Below are 24835 nucleotides of genomic sequence, written 5' to 3'. Positions count from 1 at the left end.
CTTCTGGAAGGTTCTCCCATCTCCACGGAGGAACTCTGGAGCACTGTCAGAGTGACCATCGGGGTCTTGGTCACCTCCCTGACCAAGGCCCTTCTCCCCCGATTGCTCAGTTTGGCCGGGCGGCCAGCTCTAGGAAAAGTCTTGGTGGTTCCAAACTTCTTCCAATTAATTAAGAATGATGGAGGCCAATATGTTCTTGGGGACCTTCAATGCTGCAGAAGCTTTTTGGTACCCTTCCCAAGATCCGTGCCTCGAGACAACCCTGTCTCAGAGCTCTATGGACAATTTCTTCGACCTCATGGCTTGGATTTGGATCTGACATGCATTGTCAACTGTGGGACCTGATATAGACGCGTGTGTAACTTTCCAAATCATGTCCAATCAATTGAATTTACCACAGGTGGACTCCAATCAAGTTGTAGAAACATCTCAAGGATGATCAATGGAAACAGGATGCACCTTAGCTCAATTTAGAGTCTCATAGCGAAAGGTCTGACTACTTAGATAAATAAGGTATTGATGTTTTTTATGTTTAATAAATCAGCAAAAAATATCTAAAAATGTGTTTTGGATTCGTCATTTTGGGGTATTGTGTGTAGATTGCTCGGGGAAAAATGTTTAATCAATTTTAAAATAAGGCTGTAACGTAACAATATATGGAAAAGGTCAAGGGGTCTGAATACCTTCCGAACGCACTGTTTATTTTTGTTCAGTATAAATAGGGAAAGGGGGATACCTTGTCAGTTGTACAACTGAATGCATTCATGTCACGTCTAATCAAGGTGGGTGGAATCAGGCGCAGAGAGCAAATAGCGATAATACGTTTATTCTCCGGTGAACAAAATAAACACGGTCAACCCAAATACAAACAGGGTGAAATTATCCAAAACAGGATAACAGACTAAACGGAGAATAATAAACACAAAAACACCCACAGAGGAAACGAATGACAAAATAAACAATCCCGCACAAAACAAGGGCGGGACAACCTACATTATATACAGACACTAATTAACTAAACAACACACAGGTGAAAACAATCAGACAAAACCAACAGATACACGAAAAGGGATCGGTAGTGGCTAGTAGGACGGTGACGACGACCGCCGAGCACCGCCTGAACGGGCAGGAGAGCCAACCTCGGCGGAAGTCGTGACAGTACACCCCCTCTGACGCGCGGCTCCCGCAGCGCGCCACCGTCCTCGAGGACGACCCGGAGGACGAGGTGCTGGGCGATCCGGGTGGAGGCGGTGGAATTCTATCAGGAGAGAAGGGTCCAAAATGTCCCTCACCGAAACCCAGCATCTCTCCTCCGGGCCGTACCCCTCCCAGTCCACGAGGTACTGTAGGCCCCCCACCCGGCGTCTAGAATCCAGAATGCCTCGAACTGTATATGCCGGGGGCCCATCGATGTCCAGAGGGGGCTGAGGGACCTCAGACACCTCACCTTCTTGCAGGGGACCGGCCACCACCGGCCTGAGGAGAGACACATGAAACGAGGGGTTAATACGGTAATACCTAGGAAGTTGTAACCTATAACACACCTCGTTTATTCTCCTCAGGACTTTGAACGGCCCCACACACTGCGGCCCCAGCTTCTGACAGGGCAAGCGGAGGGGCAGGTTTCGGGTCGAGAGCCAGACCCTGTCCCCCAGTGCAAACACGGGGGTCTCACTGCGGTGCTGGTCAGCGCTCCTCTTCTGCCGTTCTCCCGCTAACCGTAATGAGTCCTGAACGGCTTTCCAGGTGTCCTTGGAGCGCTGTTCCCATTCCTCCCCCGCAGGAGCCTCGGTCTGACTCTGATGCCATGGAGCCAGGACCGGCTGGTAACCTAACACACACTCAAAAGGAGACAAGTTAGTAGAGGAGTGGCGTAAGGAGTTCTGGGCTAGTTCGGCCCATGGAACATACCTTGCCCACTCACCAGGCCGGTCCCGACAATGCCCAAATCCTGGGACCGCCCATTAGAAACCTGCCCAAATCCTGGAATTGGGGACCCCGATCAGAGACATTTACTCCACCTGCCCATTCACTTATGACATCCAGTGGAACAGGTGATCTAAACCTGAGGATTACTTTATCCTATCCTAGGTATTCCTAAAGAGGTGGGGTTTCAGGTGTCTCCGAAGGTGGTGATTGACTCCGCTGTCCCCGTGAGGGAGTTTGTTCTCTCCATGGGGAGCCAACAGCGAACCTCCACACTCTGGCAGGCCAGAGGTGGATGAAGTGCCCTTGTTTGGGTTTAGGGGGACCCGATCAAGCACCAGACGATGTCCTCAGGCAGGCACCCCATAGTGCCGGAAGACATGGGTAAACAAAGCCTCAGCAGTCAGCAGGGCCGTAGGAAGACCGGGCAACGGAATAAGACGACAGGACTTAGAAAACCGATCCACAACGACCAGGATCGTAGTACTTCCCTGGGACGGGGGAAGGTCGGTATGAAAATCCACCGATAAATGTGTCCACGGCCGTTGTGGAACCGGGAGGGGTTGTAATTTCCCTCTAGGTAGGTGCCGAGGAGCCTTGCTCTGAGCACACACTGAGCAGGAGGAGACATAAAATCTCACGTCTTTAGCCAGTGTGGGCCACCAGTATCTCCCTCTCAGACTCTGCACTGTCCTCTTGATACTAGGATGACCCGAGGAGGGAAGAGTATGAGCCCACCTAATCAGCTTGTCCCGGACCACCCTCGGCACGTACTTGGTCCCTACTGGACAGTTAGGAGGAGCCGGCTCTGACCGTGAGGCCCTCTCTATCTCAGCATCTACCTCCCATACCACCGGTGCCACGAGACATGACGGTGGAATGATGGGAGTTGGCTCTACTGACCGTTCCTCGGTATCATAGAGGCGAGACAGTGCGTCAGCTTTGGTGTTTTGGGACCTGGCCGATATGTGAGGGTAAACTGGAACCTAGTAAAAAACATGGCCCATCTAGCCTGACGTGGATTTAGTCTCTTAGCTGCCCGGATGTACTCGAGATTATGATGGTCAGTCCAGATGAGAAAAGGGTATTTAGCCCCCTCAAGCCAATGTCTCCACACCTTCAGAGCCTTGACTACAGCTAACAACTCCCGGTCCCCCACATTATAGTTTCGCTCCGCTGGGCTGAGCTTGCTCGAAAAGAAAGCACACGGGCGGAGTTTGGATGGCACGCCGAGCGTTGGGACAGCACGGCTCCAACCCCAGCCTCGGACGCATCCACCTCCACTATGAACGCTAAAGAGGGGTCCGGATGCGCCAACACGGGCGCATTGGTGAACAGCTCCTTCAGACGACTGAAAGCTCTGCCCGCCTCTGCTGACCAGCGCAAGCGCACCGGTCCTCCCTTCAGCAGTGAGGTGATGGGAGCAGCCACCTGACCAAAACCCCCGATAAACCTCCGGTAGTAATTGGCAAACCCTAAAAACCGCTGCACTTCTTTCACCGTGGTCGGAGTCGGCCAATTACGCATGGCTGTAACGCGATCATCCTCCATCACCACCCCGGAGGTGGAAATACGATACCCCAGGAAGGAAACTGACTGTTTGAAAAACTCACATTTCTCCGCCTTGCAATACAGGTCATGCTCCAGTAGTCGCCCAAGTACCTTACGCACCAGAGACATATGCTCCGCGCAGAATAGATCAAGATGTCATCAATGTACACTACCACTCCCTGCCCGAGCAGGTCTCGGAGAATCTCATCTACGAAGGATTGGAAAATGGCTGGAGCATTCTTCAACCCGTATGGCATGACGCAGTACTCATAATGACCAGAAGTAGTACTAAATGCGGTTTTCCACTCATCTCCTCCCCGGATACGTACCAGATTATACGCGCTCCTCAGGTCCAGTTTTGTGAAGAATCGCGCCCCGTGAAATGATTCCATTGCCATAGCGATGAGAGGTAGTGGGTAACTAAACCCCACTGTAATGGAATTTAGACCTCTATAATCAATACACGGACGCAGACCTCCATCCTTCTTCTTCACAAAAAAGAAGCTTAAGGAGACGGGTGATATGGAGGTCTGAATGTACCCCTGTCCCAGCGATTCGGAAACATATGTTTCCGTCGCAACTGTCTCCTCCTGGGACGATGGATACACGTGACACCTAGGAAGTGCAGCGTTTTCCAGAAGGTTTATCGCGCAGTCCTCTCGACGATGAGGTGGTAATTGGGTTGCCTTCCCTTTACTGAAGGCGATCAAATCAGCATATTCAGAGGGAATGCGCACGGTGGAAACTTGGTCTGGACTCTCCACCGTAGTCGCACCAACGGCAACTCCTATACACCTACCTGAACACTCCTCTGACCACCCCTTAAGAGCCCCCTGTCGCCAGAAAATCACCGGGTTGTGTTGACCTAACCAGGGAACCCAACACCACTGGAAACGCAGGTGAATCTATAAGGAACAGGCTAATCTGCTCCTTATGATCACCCTGCGTTACCATGTCCAGCGGCACCGTAGCCTCCCTAATTACTCCTGACCCTAATGGTCGGCTATCTAAGGAGTGCACGGGGAAAGGTCGATCTAACGACACCAGGGGAATCCCTAGCCTTAACGCAAGCCCACGATCCATAAAATTCCCAGCTGCGCCTGAATCGACTAGCGCCTTATGCTGTAGAGAGGGGGAAAACCCAGGGAAAGAAATCAATACAAACACATGACCGACAGGAAGCTCTGAATGAGTTTGGTGCTTACTCACCTGGGGTGATCGAGCAGTGTTCCGCCTGGAGGACTGGAGAGAGTCTGTCTTAAATAATTTTCCACACAGTCTGTGCCTATATTTAGTTTTCATGCTAGCGAGGGCCAAGAATCCACTCTCACATAGGTACGTGGTTGCAAAGGGCATCAGTGTCTTAACAGCGCGATTTTGCACACAACAAATCATACAATGATGAAAAGACCTGTGTGTTGTCCTTGTTAATGCAGACGGAGAAGAACTCCAACTTCTTAAACATAGCCTCAATTTTGTCCCACACATTGAATATAGTTGCGGATAGTCCCTGTAATCCTAGATTCAGATCATTCAGGTGAGAAAAAACATCACCCAGATAGGCCAGTCATATGAGAAACATAAGTGAAAATGATGGTCAGTAAAGAAAACTTTAAGCTCGTCTCTCAATTTAAAAAAACTTGTCAATACTTTGCCCCTTGAAAACCAGCGCATTAGTTGAAAAAGCATTGCATAGTGCAGAAAATACACAAGAGTCCAGGGGCCTTGTTTTAATTTGAACAAAGTTAACAATTTTCACTGTAGTGTCCAAAACGTATTTCAAGCTGTCAGGCATTCCCTTGGCAGCAAGAGCCAAGTGGATGCTGCAGTGTACCCAAGTGGCGTGTCATGGCTTTTGCGCTATCAGTACAGATACCAACAAATCTTGACCACCAAAGTCCATTTGATGTCACAAAGCTGTCCAGTACTTTCAAAATATCCTCTCCTGTTGTCCTGGTTTCCAGTGGTTTGCAGAAGAGGATGTCTTCCTTAATTGACCCTCCATAAACGTAATGGACATATACGAGGAGCTGTGCCCGCCACGTCTGTTGACTCATCCAGCTGTAAAGCATAGAATTTACTGGCTTGTATGTGAAGCAGTAATTGTTTCAAAACATCTCCTGCCATGTCACTGATGCGTCGTGAAACAGTGTTGTTTGATGAAGAAATTGTCTGTATAGTTTTTTTGGGCCTTTTCCCCCAGCATTGTCTCAGCCATGCCTGCGGCAGCAGGAAGAATTAAGTCCTTAACAATAGTATGGGGCTTTCCTGTCCTAGCCACTCGGTAGCTCACCATATAAGACGCTTCTAGCCCCTTCTTAGTATCTGTTGCTTTTATACCTATCTTACTACTCGAAAATCATCCTAATTCTCACTAAAAAACTCCTGTGGCTTATTTTTCCAAATTGTCATGTTTTGTTTCTAAAATGTCTGAGAGTGAAGGTTTCATCGAGTGGTGAGAGAGAGAGTGTACTTTTGCACATATAACACAGTGTGGCTGAGGAAAGGCACTACTCCCAATATAAGTGAACCCCAAATCAATGTAGTTCTCATCATATTTGTGCCTCTTCGATGGTGCTTTCCCAGGTAAAGAAGCTCTTCGGCTGTATCAGATTCACAACTGTCAGTGTCCATGCTAGCTGGGCTAACAACAAATATAGAATTACTTATGCTAGCGTTGGATGTGCTCGTGGAAGCAGAACAACTTGTGTCGACAGGTGCAGGTGTAGTACTGCTGGTAGTAGCGGTACTACACCTGCACCTGTCGACACAAGTTGTTTTGCTTCCACAAATGTATAGCCACGTTGGAAAATACAAATGGACTGTTTGAAAATGTGAAGAAAAATAATAATGTTATGTTTTTTCAAATGTAAAAAAAAAGATTGAATCGAGGTGAGGCGTTTGAAGGTAGGGCTTGAAATACATCCACAATTGTCTCATATGTCAATTAGCCTATCAGAAGCTTCTAAAGCCATGACATCGTTTTATGGAATTGTCCAAGCTGTTTAAAGGCACAGTTTAAAGGCACAGTCAACTTCTTGTATGTAAACTTCTGACCCACAGGAATTGTGACAGAAGTGAATTGTAATTTAAATAATCTGTCTGTAAACAATTGTTGGAAAAATTACTTGTCATGCACAAAGATGTCCTAACTGATTGCCAAAACTATAGTTTGTTAACAAGAAATTTGAGGAGTGGTTGAAAAACAAGTTTTAATGATTCCAACCTAACTGTATGTAAACTTCAGACTTCAATTGTATATAGGGAAGGTAATCAGGGTAGTGATGGAGTCCAGGTGAGTCTGATGACGTGTAGGTGCGCATAACAACGGTGACAGGTGTGCTCCATAACGAGCAACCGGTGACCTAGAGGCCGGAGAGGGAGCACACGTGACAGCAGGGTTGAGTAGGCCTGGCCTAGCTACTCAACTCTGCTCAAACGTTTGCAACACTTTAACTAGCTGGACCTTTCTACCAAATGTTGACTTTGATGTTTACCAATGTGGGAGGCTTATGATTTTCTTTCTTTGACAAAATTATGTTTGATCAAACGTTCAAAAGATCTTTAATTTAGTTGGTGAGCTTGCTTTCTCTGCATGAATATGCTGCAAGGCTAGCTAGCCACGAGCCAGCCAAGTAGTTAGCTCTAGCTGGCTGTCTATTGTTAGCAAAATATGGCTACTCTTTTCGTCAATTACAATAGAAAATATAACCTTATACCTCATCCTTTGGTGAAGATGGCATATTGCTTTCAGTCTTCCCATGCTTCACGTTCTGAACAAGCCAGCAACATGTCTGAAGTTGCCTTTCCACTGGCCACTCCACCGTGACCCTTCTTTCTTTTCTTTACCTTGACAAACTTGTTTGCGAACCTTACCCCACTTTTCCCAAGAAGTGGTTGGGTCGGACCTCAGCATCTCCGCAATCTCCCTCTATGAATTTGCCTTTACATGTTGGTCTTTCTATAATGTATGGCTAGAATCGTAGTGGTGATGGTACTTCTGTACCTCCTCGGGCAATCGATGCTCAAAGTTTGTCGTTCGCAATATTGAATCCACACTCCGTTTCGGGCTGAATCAACAGGATGAAGAAACTTACATCACCCCTACAGCTGACCAATCACGGAAGAAGGGGCATAGACTTTGTCTCCTGAACAATGGCTGGCCTTGAGAAAAAAATGTTATGTGCCCGAACATTAAAACAAACAAAAACTTCACAAAATGTCATCATAATACAGTATATGCACAAACTGTTCCAAACTGTTTCGGTTGGGAAGCATGCAGCAGCCTTAAGCCTACCCCCAACCTGTTTGATTACAATGTTTGGATTTCAACCCAGACCCACAAAACACACCCCATTCAAACAGTTTCAACAGGTCCCCCAACCAAAACCCTACCCTCAACACCAAAACTGTTTCAACATGCTTAACCAAACCCTCCTCCTCTCCACCCACAAACTTGATCAAAAGTCCCAATAGACCTTTGGCTATAGCCTAATACATTACCACTGATCAAGGGCAAAACACATCTTTGCCCCAAAATTGACCAAAAGCACAGTCAAAAGCACCGTATTTTGCGCCCACACACGCGCACACCCTGCCGCAAAACCTACATCAAAGCCATCCATAACAAAGTAATCAGATCAAAGTTGTGTACATACAAAACGTGGTGACCACGTCGTTATCTAATTTAATAACCATATTTTATTTGCTCCTGCCAAACCCCTCTCAAAAATCATAAGCTGTGAAATACAGTTTGACAGAACAAACCCTACATCATTTGAAGTCACGTGAAGTCATATGGGTGTGATATTTATATCCAGGTTGTGAAGTCCCGCCCCCTCATAAATCAAAAGTCTTTGCAGCTAAGCATTTTGGAAACTAAGCATTGCCAAACTGTCCAGACCCACATCACCAGCCCCTCCCCACCTATACACACAATCACACAAACCTCCCTCCTGACTAACCCATCACCACTTCAAGCATTTTCACTGGTTAAGAAAATTGGACAATGTGTCTTACCCAGACACGGAACCCCCATCCTAACTAACCCATCATACCAACCCCCACATGTCACCATAGTCCCCAATACAATACCCCCTTTACCAACACAATAGTCTCGTTCACCCCACCAACACCTTTCACAACATATCTGCACACAGACACTAGGACCCCTTCTAACATCCACAATACTATAATCAGAACAGTGGGGTGTGATGTTTACATACAACACGTAGTAAAAAACAACAACACAAGGGTGTCATATTCATCTCCACTTTGTGAAGCCCTGGCCACTCAGAACAATGGGGTTGATATTTACACACAACACGTGGGTGTGATATTAACATCCTGGTGTGAAGTCACACCTGGGTGTGATTTTTAAATCCTAGGCGGAAGTCCCCCCCCCCGAATAAATCAACGAGATGAGGATTAAAGTTTCACAGAAGCCATCCTACAATAACGACTAACACGTATAGTACAAGCAAACACACAGCCAGAGATGTTAAGCTATTGATGGTAGCTCAGCATGGTGATAATAGTTTCCCATCAGTATGATACCTGCCATTGCATCAACTAGAAATTCTGCTCAGGATATTACTCACTATTGTTTTGGCAATAACAAAGACACACAGAACCGTATGCAAGTAGTGGTGACGTTGTGCTTTGTCAACAGCACCCCTTAGGTCTCTGACCAACATAGAATAACATGATTCCATGTAAATTAATGGAATAATCCCTGTGTATCAGGTGAATTCAGGTCAGGATTGTCCTGAAAAGAAGGATATGTTCAATCAAATTTATAACAAATTTATAATAATATAATAATAATAATAATTTGATTGACAGGTGTCAGCGGAGAACGAGATATTATCTTTGCATTTCCAGAATGTGGGGTTTTGTTTCACTAACAAATTAGACAAAACATCCCCAAATAGATTTCAGACTGTGAGAAGAGCCATTCACAGCATTGTACCTATTCCTCCATCAGTCTCATGCAGACAGAATACAATTGGAGTTGGTTATGCATAGCCCTGATTGAAAGAGGCTGCTGATAGCCAGGTGGGCCAGTCTGCCTGTGTCTACATGAGGAACAGGTGTGTGTTCAGGACTAGAGGGATGTGTCATCACCACCTGGCTTTATAAGGACAAAAGAGCCTCAAACCTCTGGAAAATGAGTGTGTGAGAGAGAGACATCTGTTATTGTCAGACAGTCTGTTGGAAAGAAACACAAGGTCCATTTCCTCAAAGCTCTTTGCATATCATGTGTTGAAGCATTGACTTAAGCGTCAGTATACTGTACATGATGAATATCATAGACATATCATCATGTCTTGTGATGTCTATATTTTTGTATAAGAATCTTAGACTGATGCTCATAAACTGGTACTGGGTTGAACATATACAATAGATTTTGATGTATGTTGGAGCTCAGGCTTTATTTGAAAAGTTAAAGCGAGTGATTCCTCACAAAACTCAGACATAGAAAGACCATGATTTGGGGGATTTTCACGAAACGTAATCCATAGAATAGTCCTTTGAAGGAAGGATTGTTGACATATATTTGAAATTTGTATCTAAAAGCATAGTTGAGAAAGGATTTATTAAAGTTGGCATATTTATGACATTTTGGCTTTAACCAGGCCTCCTTTAATTAAGACTCCATATTATTTAATCTGTAGGTGCTACAAAGCAAACGTTGTTGTCATCTGAAGTTGTATCGCTTGCTCTGTAATAAGAGTAGTGTTTTGATTTCAATAACTTTGTAAATATAGATTTTTGATTTTTGATTTCTCCAATTTTTCAATATATTGTTGAACATAATATACTCTATGGGTATTTCACAGTTCCAGAGAGGGATCTCTGCTACTTTTAGAGTTATGATCCAATTGGTAAGCATTGCCAACAGAGTGAATGTGAACATTTATAATACATTTTTGCCCTCAGCTGGTGATTTGCAAAAGGATTGCTGTGTTTGGTTACATTGCATACAATGCTGATTCTCTGTATGAATTGGGCTCTAACTTTGATATGCCCATAGAGTATATTATGTTTAAAAATATCTAGAAATAGTTGCAAAATCTAAAATGGCATATTTACATTTTCCAATATTCAGAAATGTATGTAATAATAAAAAAGTGTATATATATATTTATATTTACTACTCATATTACACAGCAAGCAGTAAAGCTTAATATGACACCAAGTTGAGGTTTTTAGCACATCCCAATGAAACATCAGGGAGGCTTAAAGGAGGCCTGTATAAGGTCAAAGTGTCACCACTTTGAATTATTATTTCTCAATATGTCACCTTCTGACCATAGTTCTTGTGTGTTTTCCTTGTTTTAGTGTTGGTCAGGACGTGAGCTGGGTGGGCATTCTATGTTGTGTGACTAGTTTGTCTATTTCTATGTTCCGCCTGATATAGTTTTTAATCAGATGCAGGTGTTGGTCATTGTCTCTTATTGGGAACCGTATTTAGGTAGCCTGTTTTGTGTGGGGATTTGTGGGTGATTGTTTCCTGTCTTTGTGTTTTCTGCACCAGATAGAACTGTTTCGGCTTTTGCCACGTTTACTGTTTTGTAGTGTGTTCATGTTGAGTTTCTGTCATTGAATAACCATGGACACTTACCACGCTGCGCTTTGGTCCTCTCCTTCCCAGGAAGAAAGCCGTTACACAATTATGCTTTTAGATACAAATGTTAAAAAAAAAGAATCCCCAAAGTCATGGTATTGCCTGAGGAATCACTCAAGTACTGTAGGACATTGCATGAATTTTATATTATAGACTTTAAGGATAATTATGAATATGGCTTTAGTTGGAAATGACAAACTTTCTTCCTGCATGCTCAGGTTGACTTTCCCACGGAATCGCACCTGTATGTAGGATGCAGAACAGGGTAGCGTAGATGTTTTAACGTCTCAGCTTCTCTAAATCACTAATCATCCACAGACACAACCTTTATTTCTCTCATCTAACATAAACAATTTGCAGAGTCACTCCTGGAATACAAAATAAGGTTTAGTAGCATAGCACCATAATATTGTCCGCACACACACCAACCACCATTTATCTCTCTGTCTTTCTCTCTTCCTCTCTTCTTTAGGATATTACTCACTTTTGTTTTGTTCATAACAAAGACAGAGAGAGTAAACAGAATGAACGCAGCTTGGGATAACGTTGTGCTTTGTCAACAGCACTCCTTAGACCTCTAACCAAAATATAATCAAAAGGAGTTTCTGTGTGTTTCTATGTGTGTGTATGAGAGATTATGTTATTATCAGTGTCTTCGGTCTGTAGGTGTGAAAATCAGTTTGAACGCTTCCTCAGAGCTCTTGTCTGTCATGTACTTCGGGGAGATAGTACATCTCTTCAGGTCTCAGGCAAGGTTACTCCTCATACGAGCAGGGTTCATCAAACCACCTCTGTTACTTAGGGGTCTTTTAAAATGGCATTGACATCATCGTCAACTCCTCCCATCTCAAACTCCATATTCCCAGAATGTTCCCTCACCCTCTCCTGTCATCAAGCTCCCAAACTCAGCTTCCTTTGATCTACAGGCAGGTTAGCAGAAACACACACATACTTCTGAGTACATGTTTAGCCGGCATATGTAGGCATTTAACCTCTGGATGGCTGCCCAGAGTAGAGCAGTCTGCGCAGGAAATTTAAGTTCAATGAAAATGGTATGTGACTGATTGTTATACATTGTTGTATATTGCCCAGGGGTGATTTTGAAAGACACACACACACACACACACACACACACACACACACACACACACACACACACACACACACACACACACACACACACACACACACACACACACACACACACACACACACACACTTTTACACACATACACACTCACAATTCGATTGCACAGGTCTGGGTATTTCAACCTGAGGAGTAACTTTAACCAACACAAGCAAACAGTTCTCTCAATTCTGACTGATGCCATCAGACAAAAATGTACAACAATCAGCAACATACTATTTGCACTGCATTACATTCCCTGCACAGGCTGCTCTGTTCTGGGCCGTCTTGCAGAGGTTAAATGCCGACATATGCCGACTAAACATGTACACAGAAGTAAGTGTGTGTTTCTGATTAACATGCATGTAGATCAAAGGAAGCTGAGTTTTGTTACCCACTTCTGTGCTCTTCTCCCTGCTCATATCATTTCTCCTCTGAGAAAATTAAGAGAGCATACTTAGCCCAGTGAGGGCTGTGATTGGCTCTTTGTCAGCGTTTAAGCACTGTAGCTGTATAAAACCCCAACTGTGGGAGGAGGCTTCACTAAGACAGAGCGCACTACTGACTTACTGAGAGGACTACCAGTCATAATATTACAACCTTTTCCTCTGCGCTCAAAACCACTGCAAATCATTCTCCTTGATTTGGATTTAGCAAAGAGGCAACATGTGTAAGGGATTAGCAACACTGCCTGCAACCTGTATGAAAAGGTAAGATGGGTACTTTAGTTGTTTGAGGTTGTTATTATGTTGTTTTAGATCACTAGTAACAGACATGTAATACATGTGAAATCTTAACAAATAAATGATCTATCTGTACTGTAATGGGAGATTTTCAGACAGTAGTGTATGTTTGAATACAAGCCTTGTGTGTCAGGCATCTTGGTTCTGCTATAATAATAATAATTTGATATTTCTACATTCTGTAGCCTAACACTACCCACTCTACTTCTCCTCCCTTAGTGCCAAAGACATCAAGCACAAGATTGGATTTCTGCTCCATAAGCCTGAGGTTCCACCAGACAAGGAACAGATAAAAGAGAAGACCAACATTGCCAAGAGGTGAGTGTACAGGAGAATAATCAATCAATCAAATGTATTTATAATGCCCTTTTTACATAAGCCGATGTCAGAAAGTGCTATACAGAAACCCAGCCTAAAACCACAAACAGCAAGCAATGCAGATGTAGAAGGCCAGAACCTAGAAAGAAACCTAGAGAGGAACCAGACTCTGAGGGGTGGCCAGTCCTCTTCTGGCTGTGCTGGGTGGAGATTATAACAGAACATGGCCAAGATGTTCAAACGTTCATAGATGACCAGCAGGGTCAGATGATAATAATAATAATCACAGTGGATACTGTGAATCCTGAAACCTTTCAACCTTGAATGTGTTGATTGATATATCATTTATTTATAAAGGACATTGAGACAAGGGAGACCTGTTGTATGAGAGCAGCAAACAAACACTTGATTCTAATCATCATACATAATATTGAACAACATACCAGATATCACAGATAAAACAGCATTCAGGTTCTATTAAATTAATTTATCACACCATGGGGAATGATACTCTCAAGGCAATAACCAGTGTGCACGTAGGTAAAGAACTTTAATGCAGGTTGATTTGCTGTGTTGGAGTCCTCCCCCTAGGGAACATCTGCTGTTCCTAAACTAGTTATATATATCCAGCCTGACCTTTCCTTTCATTAGGACTAATCTAGTTTGTGTGCTTGGAGTGAAAACAAATAAATGCAACCCCTTAATTATCTTCACAATTTACAGTAATGCAGTGGCGTGAAGTACTAAGTAAAAATAGTTTATTATTTAGTATTACTTAAGGTGTTTTGGGGGGTTTCTGTACTTTACCATTTTTAAAAAAAACTTTTACTTCACTACATTCCTAAATAAAATAATGTACTTTTTATTCCATACATTTACACCCAAAAGTACTCATTACATGATGAATGCTTAGCAGGACAGGACAATTCTCCAATTCATGCACTTATCAAGATAACACGTGGTCATCCCTACTGCCTCTGATCTGGCAGACTCACTAAAAACAAATGCATCGTTCGTAAATTTAAATAACAAGAAAATGTTGCCGTCTGCTTTGCTTAATATAAGGAATTTGAAATGATTTACAGTTTTACTTTTATTTTTGATACTTAAGTTTATTTGAGCAATTAAATGTACTTTTGATACTTAAGTTTTCCTGAAATAATATTTTACTGGGTGACTTTCACTTTTACTTGAGTAACTTTCTATTAAGGTATCTATACTTTAAGGTATCTATACTTTTACTCAAGTATGACAATTGGGTACTTTTTCCACCACTGCAGTAATGTTAATAAACGTTGATAATCTGATTGCAGCTAGTGTGAAATGATGTACTTAAGGACAAAAACTGTAAATTGTACTTTTAATACTTAATTGACATGTTTTAGTGTGCTTGGTTACTCATTAACTCAGAGGTGTATACGGTATGGTTGATGCTCATGGAAAACACAGTAGCTTATGTCCTGTTGTAAAGAGCATTATGTAAGATGATAGATATGACATCTGCTTGTATCATTAAACTATAGGCCGTTAGCAATTTGCAATTTGCAGGTCAAGAACTGTGGGATATCGACACACAATAGATGTACTGAAATCCGACCTGGGTTCAAATACATGTGTATTTTATTTATTTATTTCATTTTATTTCACCTTTATTTAACCAGGTAGGCAAGTTGAGAACAAGTTCTCATTTACAATTGCGACCTGGCCAAGATAAAGCAAAGCAGTTCGACAGATACAACGACACAGAGTTACACATGGAGTAAAACAAACATACAGTCAATAATACAGTATAAACAAGTCTATATACAATGTGAGCAAATGAGGTGAGAAGGGAGGTAAAGGCAAAAAAACGCCATGGTGGCAAAGTAAATACAATATAGCAAGTAAAACACTGGAATGGTAGTTTTGCAATGGAAGAATGTGCAAAGTAGAAATACAAATAATGGGGTGCAAAGGAGCAAAATAAATAAATAAATTAAATACAGTTGGGAAAGAGGTAGTTGTTTGGGCTAAATTATAGGTGGGCTATGTACAGGTGCAGTAATCTGTGAGCTGCTCTGACAGTTGGTGCTTAAAGCTAGTGAGGGAGATAAGTGTTTCCAGTTTCAGAGATTTTTGTAGTTCGTTCCAGTCATTGGCAGCAGAGAACTGGAAGGAGAGGCGGCCAAAGAAATAATTGGTTTTGGGGGTGACTAGAGAGATATACCTGCTGGAGCATGTGCTACAGGTGGGAGATGCTATGGTGACCAGCGAGCTGAGATAAGGCGGGACTTTACCTAGCAGGGTCTTGTAGATGACATGGAGCCAGTGGGTTTGGCGACGAGTATGAAGCGAGGGCCAGCCAACGAGAGCGTACAGGTCGCAATGGTGGGTAGTATATGGGGGTTTGGTGACAAAACGGATTGCACTGTGATAGACTGCATCAAATTTGTTGAGTAGGGTATTGGAAGCTATTTTGTAAATGACATCGCCAAAGTCGAGGATTGGTAGGATGGTCAGTTTTACAAGGGTATGTTTGGCAGCATGAGTGAAGGATGCTTTGTTGCGAAATAGGAAGCCAATTCTAGATTTAACTTTGGATTGGAGATGTTTGACATGGGCCTGGAAGGAGAGTTTACAGACACCTAAGTATTTGTAGTTGTCCACGTATTCTAAGTCAGAGCCGTCCAGAGTAGTGATGTTGGACAGGCGGGTAGGTGCAGGTAGCGATCGGTTGAAGAGCATGCATTTAGTTTTACTTGTATTTAAGAGCAATTGGAGGCCACAGAAGGAGAGTTGTATGGCATTGAAGCTTGCCTGAAGGGTTGTTAACAGTGTCCAAAGAAGGGCCGGAAGTATACAGAATGGTGTCGTCTGCGTAGAGGTGGATCAGAGAATCACCAGCAGCAAGAGCGACCTCATTGATGTATACAGAGAAGAGAGTCGGTCCACGAATTGAACCCTGTGGCACCCCCATAGAGACTGCCAGAGGTCCGGACAGCAGACCTTCCGATTTGACACACTGAACTCTATCAGAGAAGTAGTTGGTGAACCAGGCGAGGCAATCATTTGAGAAACCAAGGCTGTCGAGTCTGCCGATGAGGAAGTGGTGATTGACAGAGTCGAAAGCCTTGGCCAGATCAATGAATACGGCTGCACAGTAATGTTTCTTATCGATGGCGGTTAAGATATCGTTTAGGACCTTGAGCGTGGCTGAGGTGCACCCATGACCAGCTCTGAAACCAGATTGCATAGCAGAGAAGGTATGGTGAGATTCGAAATGGTGGGTAATCTGTTTATTGACTTGGCTTTCGAAGACCTTAGAAAGGCATGGTAGGATAGATATAGGTCTGAAGCAGTTTGGGTCAAGAGTGTCCCCCCCCTTTGAAGAGGGGGATGACCGCAGCTGCTTTCCAATCTTTGGGAATCTCAGACGACACGAAAGAGAGGTTGAACAGGCTAGTAATAGGGGTGGCAACAATTTCGGCAGATCCTTTTATAAAGAAAGGGTCCAGATTGTCTAGCCCGGCTGATTTGTAGGGGTCCAGATTTTGCAGCTCTTTCAGAACATCAGCTGAATGGATTTGGGAGAAGGAGAAATGGGGAAGTCTTGGGCGAGTTGCTGTTGGGGGTGCAGTGCTGTTGACCGGGGTAGGAGTAGCCAGGTGGAAAGCATGGCCAGCCGTAGAAAAATTTGATTATGTGTTTTTACATAATCATTTTCTGTGTATTTGATTCTTTTCAATAATGTGGCCAGAATCAACTAATTATATTGGAAGTATTTGAAAGTATTTTCCATTCATTTCCTCTAAGTAGCCTACTTTCAAATTCTTATTCCAAATACTATTTTAAAATACCTGGGTCAAATGTATGGCAGTTTGTATTTTAGTATTTTAAAATACATGACAGTCATTTCCAAGTGTATTTCCAAATACATTCCAGTATTCAACTAATTGTCTTTAAAGATTTACTTCGAAATTTATGTGAAAGTAATTGAAGAGTTTCATTACATTTTCAGAAATGTTGGTAAATGAGCTTTTATTCTTTAAAGAACTTATAAAAGAGATTGGTGTGTTATTTAACCATTTAATTATGAGATTCATTGTTCAATGACAGACACGTATTTGTTTGAAATCTATCACTTGATAGTTTAATTTCAGAGAGACAAGTAATAATGTTTTGTTGCAAAATTCTATATATCCGCCTCACTCTCAGGAGGAATAAGTAGTGCTGCTAGGTTTTACACAGTCAAATGAAGAACCTTATTTTTTATAAAGAACTGTACAAATGATACATTTGTGACATCATTATTACAACTTTTTTTTAAACGAATGAATTCGATTTTATGAGATCTATTTGAAAATATTTACATTTGAGATTTTAGTATTTTAGCAGATGCTCTTTTCCAGAGTGAATTACAGTTAGTGCATTCATCTTAAGATAGCTAGGTGAGAGATCCACATATCACCGTCAAATACAGAATATAAACATTTCATTCCAGCTAAACAATCAATATATAGCGTTTTACAACAAAACCCATTCATTTCATGATATCCAATTGGTAGTTAGTCTTGTCCCATCAACTCCCGTACGGACTCAGGTGAGGTGCACTGCTTCTTGACACAATGCTCACTTAACCCGGAAGCCAGCCGCACCAATGTGTCGGAGGAAACGTCTGCCACAGGAGTTAGAGCACGATGGGACAACGCGGCTGGCAAAACCCTCCCCTAACCCATATGACGCTGGGCCACTTGTGCGACGCCTCATGGGTCTCCTGGTCACGGCCGGCTGTGACCCAGCCTGGGATTGAACCAGGATCTGTAGTGACGCAGCTAGCACTGTGATGCAGTGCCTTAGATTGTTGCGTCACTCGGGAGGCCCGAAATATTGAAAATATTATTGTTAATCCCAATATACTGATTATGCCCTTTCTCTGGTTTTAGAGTTTCACCTGCTGATGTGGAGAAATGGAAACTGTCCTTCAACAACCTGATGAATAGTGAAGGTGAGTTTGTCACAAATCAAGGGAGACATCTTATGGACATACACTAACATGTTAGTAATGTCGAAGACACCTTTATCCAGAGCGATGTACAGGAGGAATTAAGGGTTAAGTGCTCAAGGGTACATTGACAGATTTTTCACCTAGTCAGTTCGGGAATTCGAACCAGCAACCTTTTGGGTACTGGCCCAATGTTCTTAAACACTAGACTACCTGCCGCCCTACTAATACAGAATCGGGGAGTCTATCTTGCTCAAATGCGCTCAAATGTGAAAACACCTTCGATAATGGGATGGTGGTTTTATTAATTAATAAGAAGTTGTAAAAAAAACATTTGAATGAAGCTCTCTGCTGCCCCTTGTATAGAACTCCTAAATATTTGTCAAAACTCTGCCACTACCTATTACCAACCCATAACACTAGCGTTACACCACAATACAGGACTACATGTTTTCAAACACTCTAACTTGAGTGACATTCATATCTCTCTCTCCCTTGTCTCTCTGACCCCTGTCTCTCTGTTTAAGAGACTACCATGACGCCTGTGTGGGCTGTAGGGTACTTGGCTGGCTGTGGGTTGTTGGGGACTTTACATGGCTCTTCGGCTGTGTTCTCATGCTCTGGTCATGTGCTACGTGTCTGGAGGCAATGCTGGGTGGCCCCTGAGGGCCTGCTGCTCTAGTGTGAGTCTTAGCTAGCTAGCTAGCTGATGGTCCCTGTGGTGTCAGGCTTTCTGTGGGGACACGGAGTAGGAGCAACGGCCTCCTGAGAACCATCCTGGCCTTGACCTCCAACATTCCATAGCTTCCTCCATGACTCCCTTCAGAGGGATGCTCTCTGTTTCTCTCTTTAGGAGCATTTCATTAGGAGCATAATATTGTGTAGCTTCATATAAATCGTAAAACCCAGCACCTGACTAATGTATACTCTTTCTCTCTCTCTCTTTGTCTGTCTCAGCTGGCCGTACGGTGTTCACTACCTTCCTGAAGGCAGAGTTCAGCCAGGAGAACATGGAGTTCTGGAAAGCTTGTGAGGAATACAAAATGTCAGCCCCCAAAAATATGGCAGGTAAAGCCAAACAGATCTATGACCAGTACATCGCGGCAGACGCTCTTAACGAGGTAAAATGGGAATAAAAATAGTCTTAAACTTTCCCTTGGTAATCTCTGCTACCCCAAAATGGTTTCATTCAAAGGCAGTATTCTGTGTTACACACTATGACTCTGTTGGAGTCATAGTACACTTATGAGTAATGACCTGGCTCTTTCCATACATCAGTTTTCTCCATTAATATAAAAGTTTTTAATATTCCTGCATGAGTGCCTTTGACATGGATTCTGAAAACACTTCATACATCCTGTTGATGTATCCTCTTTTTCCTCTAACGATTCCTCCCTTTCTAAAAGCACCTGTGGTTGTTCCTTTATGATTGCCGTTTTGGATTTTTATAGGGCTTTTTATGGCACCTTTTATTGACACAGTATCCATGTTGTATTTCATTACTTATATTTCTCCTTTTCCCTCCCCCTCTCAGGTGAACTTGGACTCAGCAACGCGAGAGGAGACCAGACAGAACCTGTCTAATGCCGGCCCATTCTGTTTCGACAACGCCCAGCAGAAAATCTTCACTTTGATGGAGAAAGACTCATACAGAAGGTTCCTCTATTCCAAACTGATCCAGGATCTGTCCCCGTTGCCCACCACCACCACCCAACTCAGTGCTCTGGAGAAAAGGGGAGGGATGAGAGGCTGTTCTGAGAGCGGTGGTGCATAGACAGAGATAGAAAGAGAGAAACATTGACAATTAAAACACTGTCATAATCTGTGAGGGAAAGAGTAGGTTGTCTTGAAGAGAAAACATTGTTATGAGTGGGTGGATTTAGATTTTTTTTCTGTCCGTTGCTCAAGAGAACTATTTCAACAAGTATCACAAATTGCTTGTCTTTCAGACTAGGGTATGCATGGAGAGGGAGAGAAGAAAACGATCAGAGATGTGATTTTCAGGACGAAATATCATCCTCTTTCTCCTGATTTTCCATTGTTTTGTGAGGGTCTATTTTCTTTCCATGTAATATCTTCCTGAGTTCTAACAAGAGTCAAATGATTCAAACTGAGATTTAGGCATTTCACTCTGGTCAGCTCCCTGTTTCCCCCCTGTCTTGCTTTCATCAAGGGCTCAAAGCTAAGTCATGCATGTACGCCAATAATGCTTTCCGGCTTGAAAATGCTCTTCCTCAAACTGAGTGTTAAATTAGATTATAGTTTATGAATGGAGATAACTATGTCTGGATTGGTGTTAAAAGCTCCTTTCACATGACTGGTGTTTATGTTTTTCTATCAGTGCTTTACCTTAGGCTCGTTTGTGCACTGCTGAGGTGTAGCTCACTTGCCCTCTGTTAACCTGCCGATGAAGTCATGACCAGGTGATGTTTTGATTCAAAACACAGGGAAAAACAATGAGGAACTACCTCTCTATCCATCCCTATCCCACTTTCTGGGTGACCTGAACATTGACTGGTTAGCAACTAGCTGTCTTCTCAAGAGGAAGCTTGTGAGTGTGCCTGTAATATGACTCAGGTTGTCACTAAACCAACTAGAGTGCAAACTAATAGTGTTGGATCTGTAACATCCATTTGTATTGGTCATATCTTCACTAATGCTGCAGAGCTTTGCTCCAAGGCAATATCAGTTTCCTTTGGCTGTAGTGACCATAACATTGTGGCAATAACAAGGAAAGCCAAAGGTTGGGCCTACAGTCATTTATTAATTGTTAATTCCAATTGTTGACAAGCATGCACCAGTTAAAGAAACGAACTGTGAGAATTGTTAGAGCCCGATGGATTGATGATGAATTGAAAAATTGTTATGGTTCAAATAAATAATGCAAAAGAGGTGGCAAACAAGTCAGGCTGCTCAGCTGATTGGTTGACATACTGTAAACTTAACAAATATAAGAAATTATATTACCAAAAAAAGATAAATGACAGAAAACACAATGGAAAAATACTTTGGAGTACCTTAATGGGGCGGCAGGGTAGCATAGTGGTTAGAGTGTTGGACTAGTAACTGGAAGGTTGCGAGTTCAAACCCCTGAGTTGACACGGTACAAATCTGTCGTTCTGCCCCTGAACAGGCAGTTAACCTGCTGTTCCTAGGCCGTCATTGAAAATAAGAATTTGTTCTTAACTGACTTGCCTGGTTAAATAAAGGTAAAATAAAAAATTATGTCGTGGGCAGAAAACCTTTCGATATTGCCAGTAATTTCAATGACTATTTCACTAGTTACGTGGAAAAACTCTGAAGTGAAATGACAACAATTAACAGTGAAACATCATATTTTTGTATAAAAGATAATAATGAAAGAGAAGGATTGCTGTTTTTAATGGTCAATTTAGTGTGGGAGAGGTGGCAAAACTATGGTTATCAATCAGTAATCAAAAAACCACTGGGGATAGACAACCTTGATGGGAAACTATTGAGAATGGTAGCAGACTGTATTGCCACTGCTATTTGCTACAGTGCCTTCAGAAAATATTCACACCCTTTGACATTTTCCACATTTTGTTGTGTTATAGCCTGAATTTAAAGTGGTTAACATTTAGATTTTTTTTATCATTGACCTACACACAATACTCCATAATGTCAAAGTGGAATTATGTTTTTCAACAAAGAAATCTAATTAAAAATGAAAAGCTGAAATGTCTTGAGTCAGTAAGTATTCAACCCCTTTGCTATGGCAAGCCTAAATAAATACGGCCAAAAAACAGTCATTAAATATCCGTTTGAGCAGGGTGAAGTTATGAATTACACTTTGGATGGTGTATCAATACACCCAGTCACTACAAAGATACAGGCGTCCTTCCTAACTCAGTTGCCGGAGAGGAAGGAAACTGCTCAGGGATTTCACCATGAGGCCAATGGTGACTTTAAAACAGTTACAGAGTTTAATGGCAGTGATAGAAGAAACTGAGGATGGATCAATAACATGTAGTTACTACACAATATTAACTTAATTGACAGAGCGAAAATAAGGAAGCCTGTACAGAATAAAACATTTTCCAAAACATGCATCTTGTTTTCATCAAGGCACTACAGTAAAACTGCAAAAATATGGCAAAGCAATAACATTTTTGTCCTTGATACAAAGTGTCCTGGATACAAAGTGTTATGTTTGGGGAAAATCCAATATAACACATTACTGAGTACCAGTCTCCATATTTTCAAGCATTGTGGTGGCTGCATCATGTTATGGGTATGCTTGTAATTGTAAAGGGCTGGAGCTAAGCACCGGGAAAAAATCCTAGAAGAAGACCTGGTTCCTTGCCCTTAACTGCACATACAGAACTAACATCAACAACACGCATGCTAGTCTTTCTTGGTTGAGGATTGACGAGAGAAGAACTGCTTCTCTTGTAGTTTTTATGATAGATATTACTGTGATGAAAATTCCAGATTACCTGCATAATAAAATAAGATTCAGCTCAGACACCCATACATATCACACAAGACATGCTACCAGTGGTTTCTTCACAGTCCCCAAGTCCACATGAGCTCACGGCAGTAGTCAGTTTTATACAGAGCCATGGAACTCTCTTCCATCTCCAATTACTCAAGCAAACAACAAAACTATGAGGGGACACACACACACACACACACACACACGCACGCACACACACACACACGCACACACACACACACACACACACACACACACACACACACACACACACAACACACACACACACACCATTTTTTGTTGTTGTATTTCTTTGTTGTATTGTTTGTATTATTTTTAATTTGCATTGTTTGCATATCATAATATTTTTTATTTGTATGACTTTTCTTGTCTATCAATGTATCAGTGTTTTGTTACTTGTCATGTTTTGTGTTTTTTTTGTGGACCCCAGGAAGAGAAGCTGCTGCTTTTACAAAAGCTAATGGGGATCCAAATAAACAAATAAATAAAGTTAACCCACAGAGAGCCAGGCCTCTGTGTGGACATCATCAGAACAATTTCGATGTTGTCCCTCAGCTTCGTTCCACTGCATGAAGGTAGCAACTCCCATAATATAATATATATAATATATAATCACAGCGCAACTTGCAGTGCTGAGCAACTTCTTGCATAGCTTTTAATACATGTCAATGGTCTACTTCAATGTATTGGTCTACTTCATGTCACTCTTCTTATTCAACCATTAACATTTAACTTAAATATCCACGGCTGTAAGCTTTGTGTTCATTCTATGAAAACTGTTCCAATTATAGCTTTGTTGGTATTGTATTTTGATAACACCTACCTGTATTACTTATTGTGAATGATTTATGTTGTAAAGTTATTGGGGATGGACAAGTAGGGCAGATGAACGTGTCTTATTGGGCTCTCATATATCATTGATATTGATACTATTGCTGACACAATTGATATAATGACAGTATCACCATTATATCATTATATCAATTGGCGGCAGGGTAGCCTAGTGGTTAGAGCGTTGGACTAGTAACAAGGGGTCTGGATACCATCTGGTTCTTGGTCAGTTCAAGCTGACAAGGTACAAATCTGTCGTTCTGCCCCTGAACAGGCAGTTAACCCATTGTCCCTAGGCCGTCATTGAAAATAAGAATTTGTTCTTAACTGACTTGCCTAGTTAAAATAAAGGTAAAATAAATCAATTATATGGTTCTGTGAGTTTTGATTACACATTAATTTCGATGTTGTCCCTCAGCTTCGTTCCAATGCATGAAGGTAGCAGCTCCCATACAGAATGATATAATCACAGCACAACTTGCAGTGCTGAACAACTTCTTCCATAGCTTTTAATACATGTGAATGGTCTACTTCAATGTATTGGTCTACTTCATGTCACTCTTCTTATTACTCCTATTATTACTACATATTCATTGTAATAATACATTCTCTATTTATTTTAAGCCTCTATTCTTGACACGATTATTTATAATGTATTTGTAAATACAAAACTGTTTCACCGAGTTGTTTTTTCTGTTTAGTCACTTACTTTCAAACTTCCAAAAATGAACGAAAGGCTGCTATTGTAATACTTACCAGATTCTAAAAACATACCATGACTTCAGAAAGTATTCATACCCCTTGACTTACAGTACATTTGGAAAGTATTCAGACCCCTTTACTTTTTCACCATTTTATTACATTATAGCATCTTCTAAAATTGATTAAATATGATTTCCCCCTCATCAATCTACACACAATACCCCATAATGACAAATAAATGCAAATATATTAAACAAAACTCTGAAATATCATATTTATATAATTATTCAGAACTTTTATTCAGTACTGTGTTGAAGGGCCTTTGGCAGCGTTTTCAAGCCTCGAATCTTCGTGGGTATGATGCTACTAGCGTGGCACACCTGTATTTGGGGAGTTTCTCCCATTCTTCTCTACAGATCCTCTCAAACTCTGTCAGGTTGGATGGGGAGCCTCACTGCACAGCTATTTTCAGGTCTCTCCAGAGATGTTTGATCAGGTTTAAGTCTGGGCTCTGGCTGGGCCACTCAAGGACATTTAGAAACTTGTCCTG

At 42.2% G+C, this 24835-nt stretch overlaps 1 protein-coding gene across 1 annotated transcript; it reads left to right on the top strand.

The window, feature by feature from the left end:
- Positions 1-12772: 12772 nt before the first annotated feature.
- LOC118359010 (regulator of G-protein signaling 4-like) lies at positions 12773-24211 on the top strand. Its single transcript, XM_035737134.2, has 5 exons — positions 12773-12943; positions 13196-13294; positions 18217-18278; positions 19233-19396; positions 19810-24211. Exons 1-5 carry the CDS (start codon positions 12900-12902, stop codon positions 20047-20049), a joined length of 609 nt encoding a protein of 202 aa, XP_035593027.1. The 5' UTR covers positions 12773-12899; the 3' UTR covers positions 20050-24211.
- Positions 24212-24835: the final 624 nt, after the last annotated feature.

Source organism: Oncorhynchus keta, chromosome 26, assembly GCF_023373465.1.
Source record: "Oncorhynchus keta strain PuntledgeMale-10-30-2019 chromosome 26, Oket_V2, whole genome shotgun sequence".
NCBI classification, from domain to species: Eukaryota; Metazoa; Chordata; class Actinopteri; order Salmoniformes; family Salmonidae; genus Oncorhynchus; species Oncorhynchus keta.
Note: the sequence above shows the minus strand (reverse complement) of the source record. Positions and strands in the feature narration are given on the sequence as shown.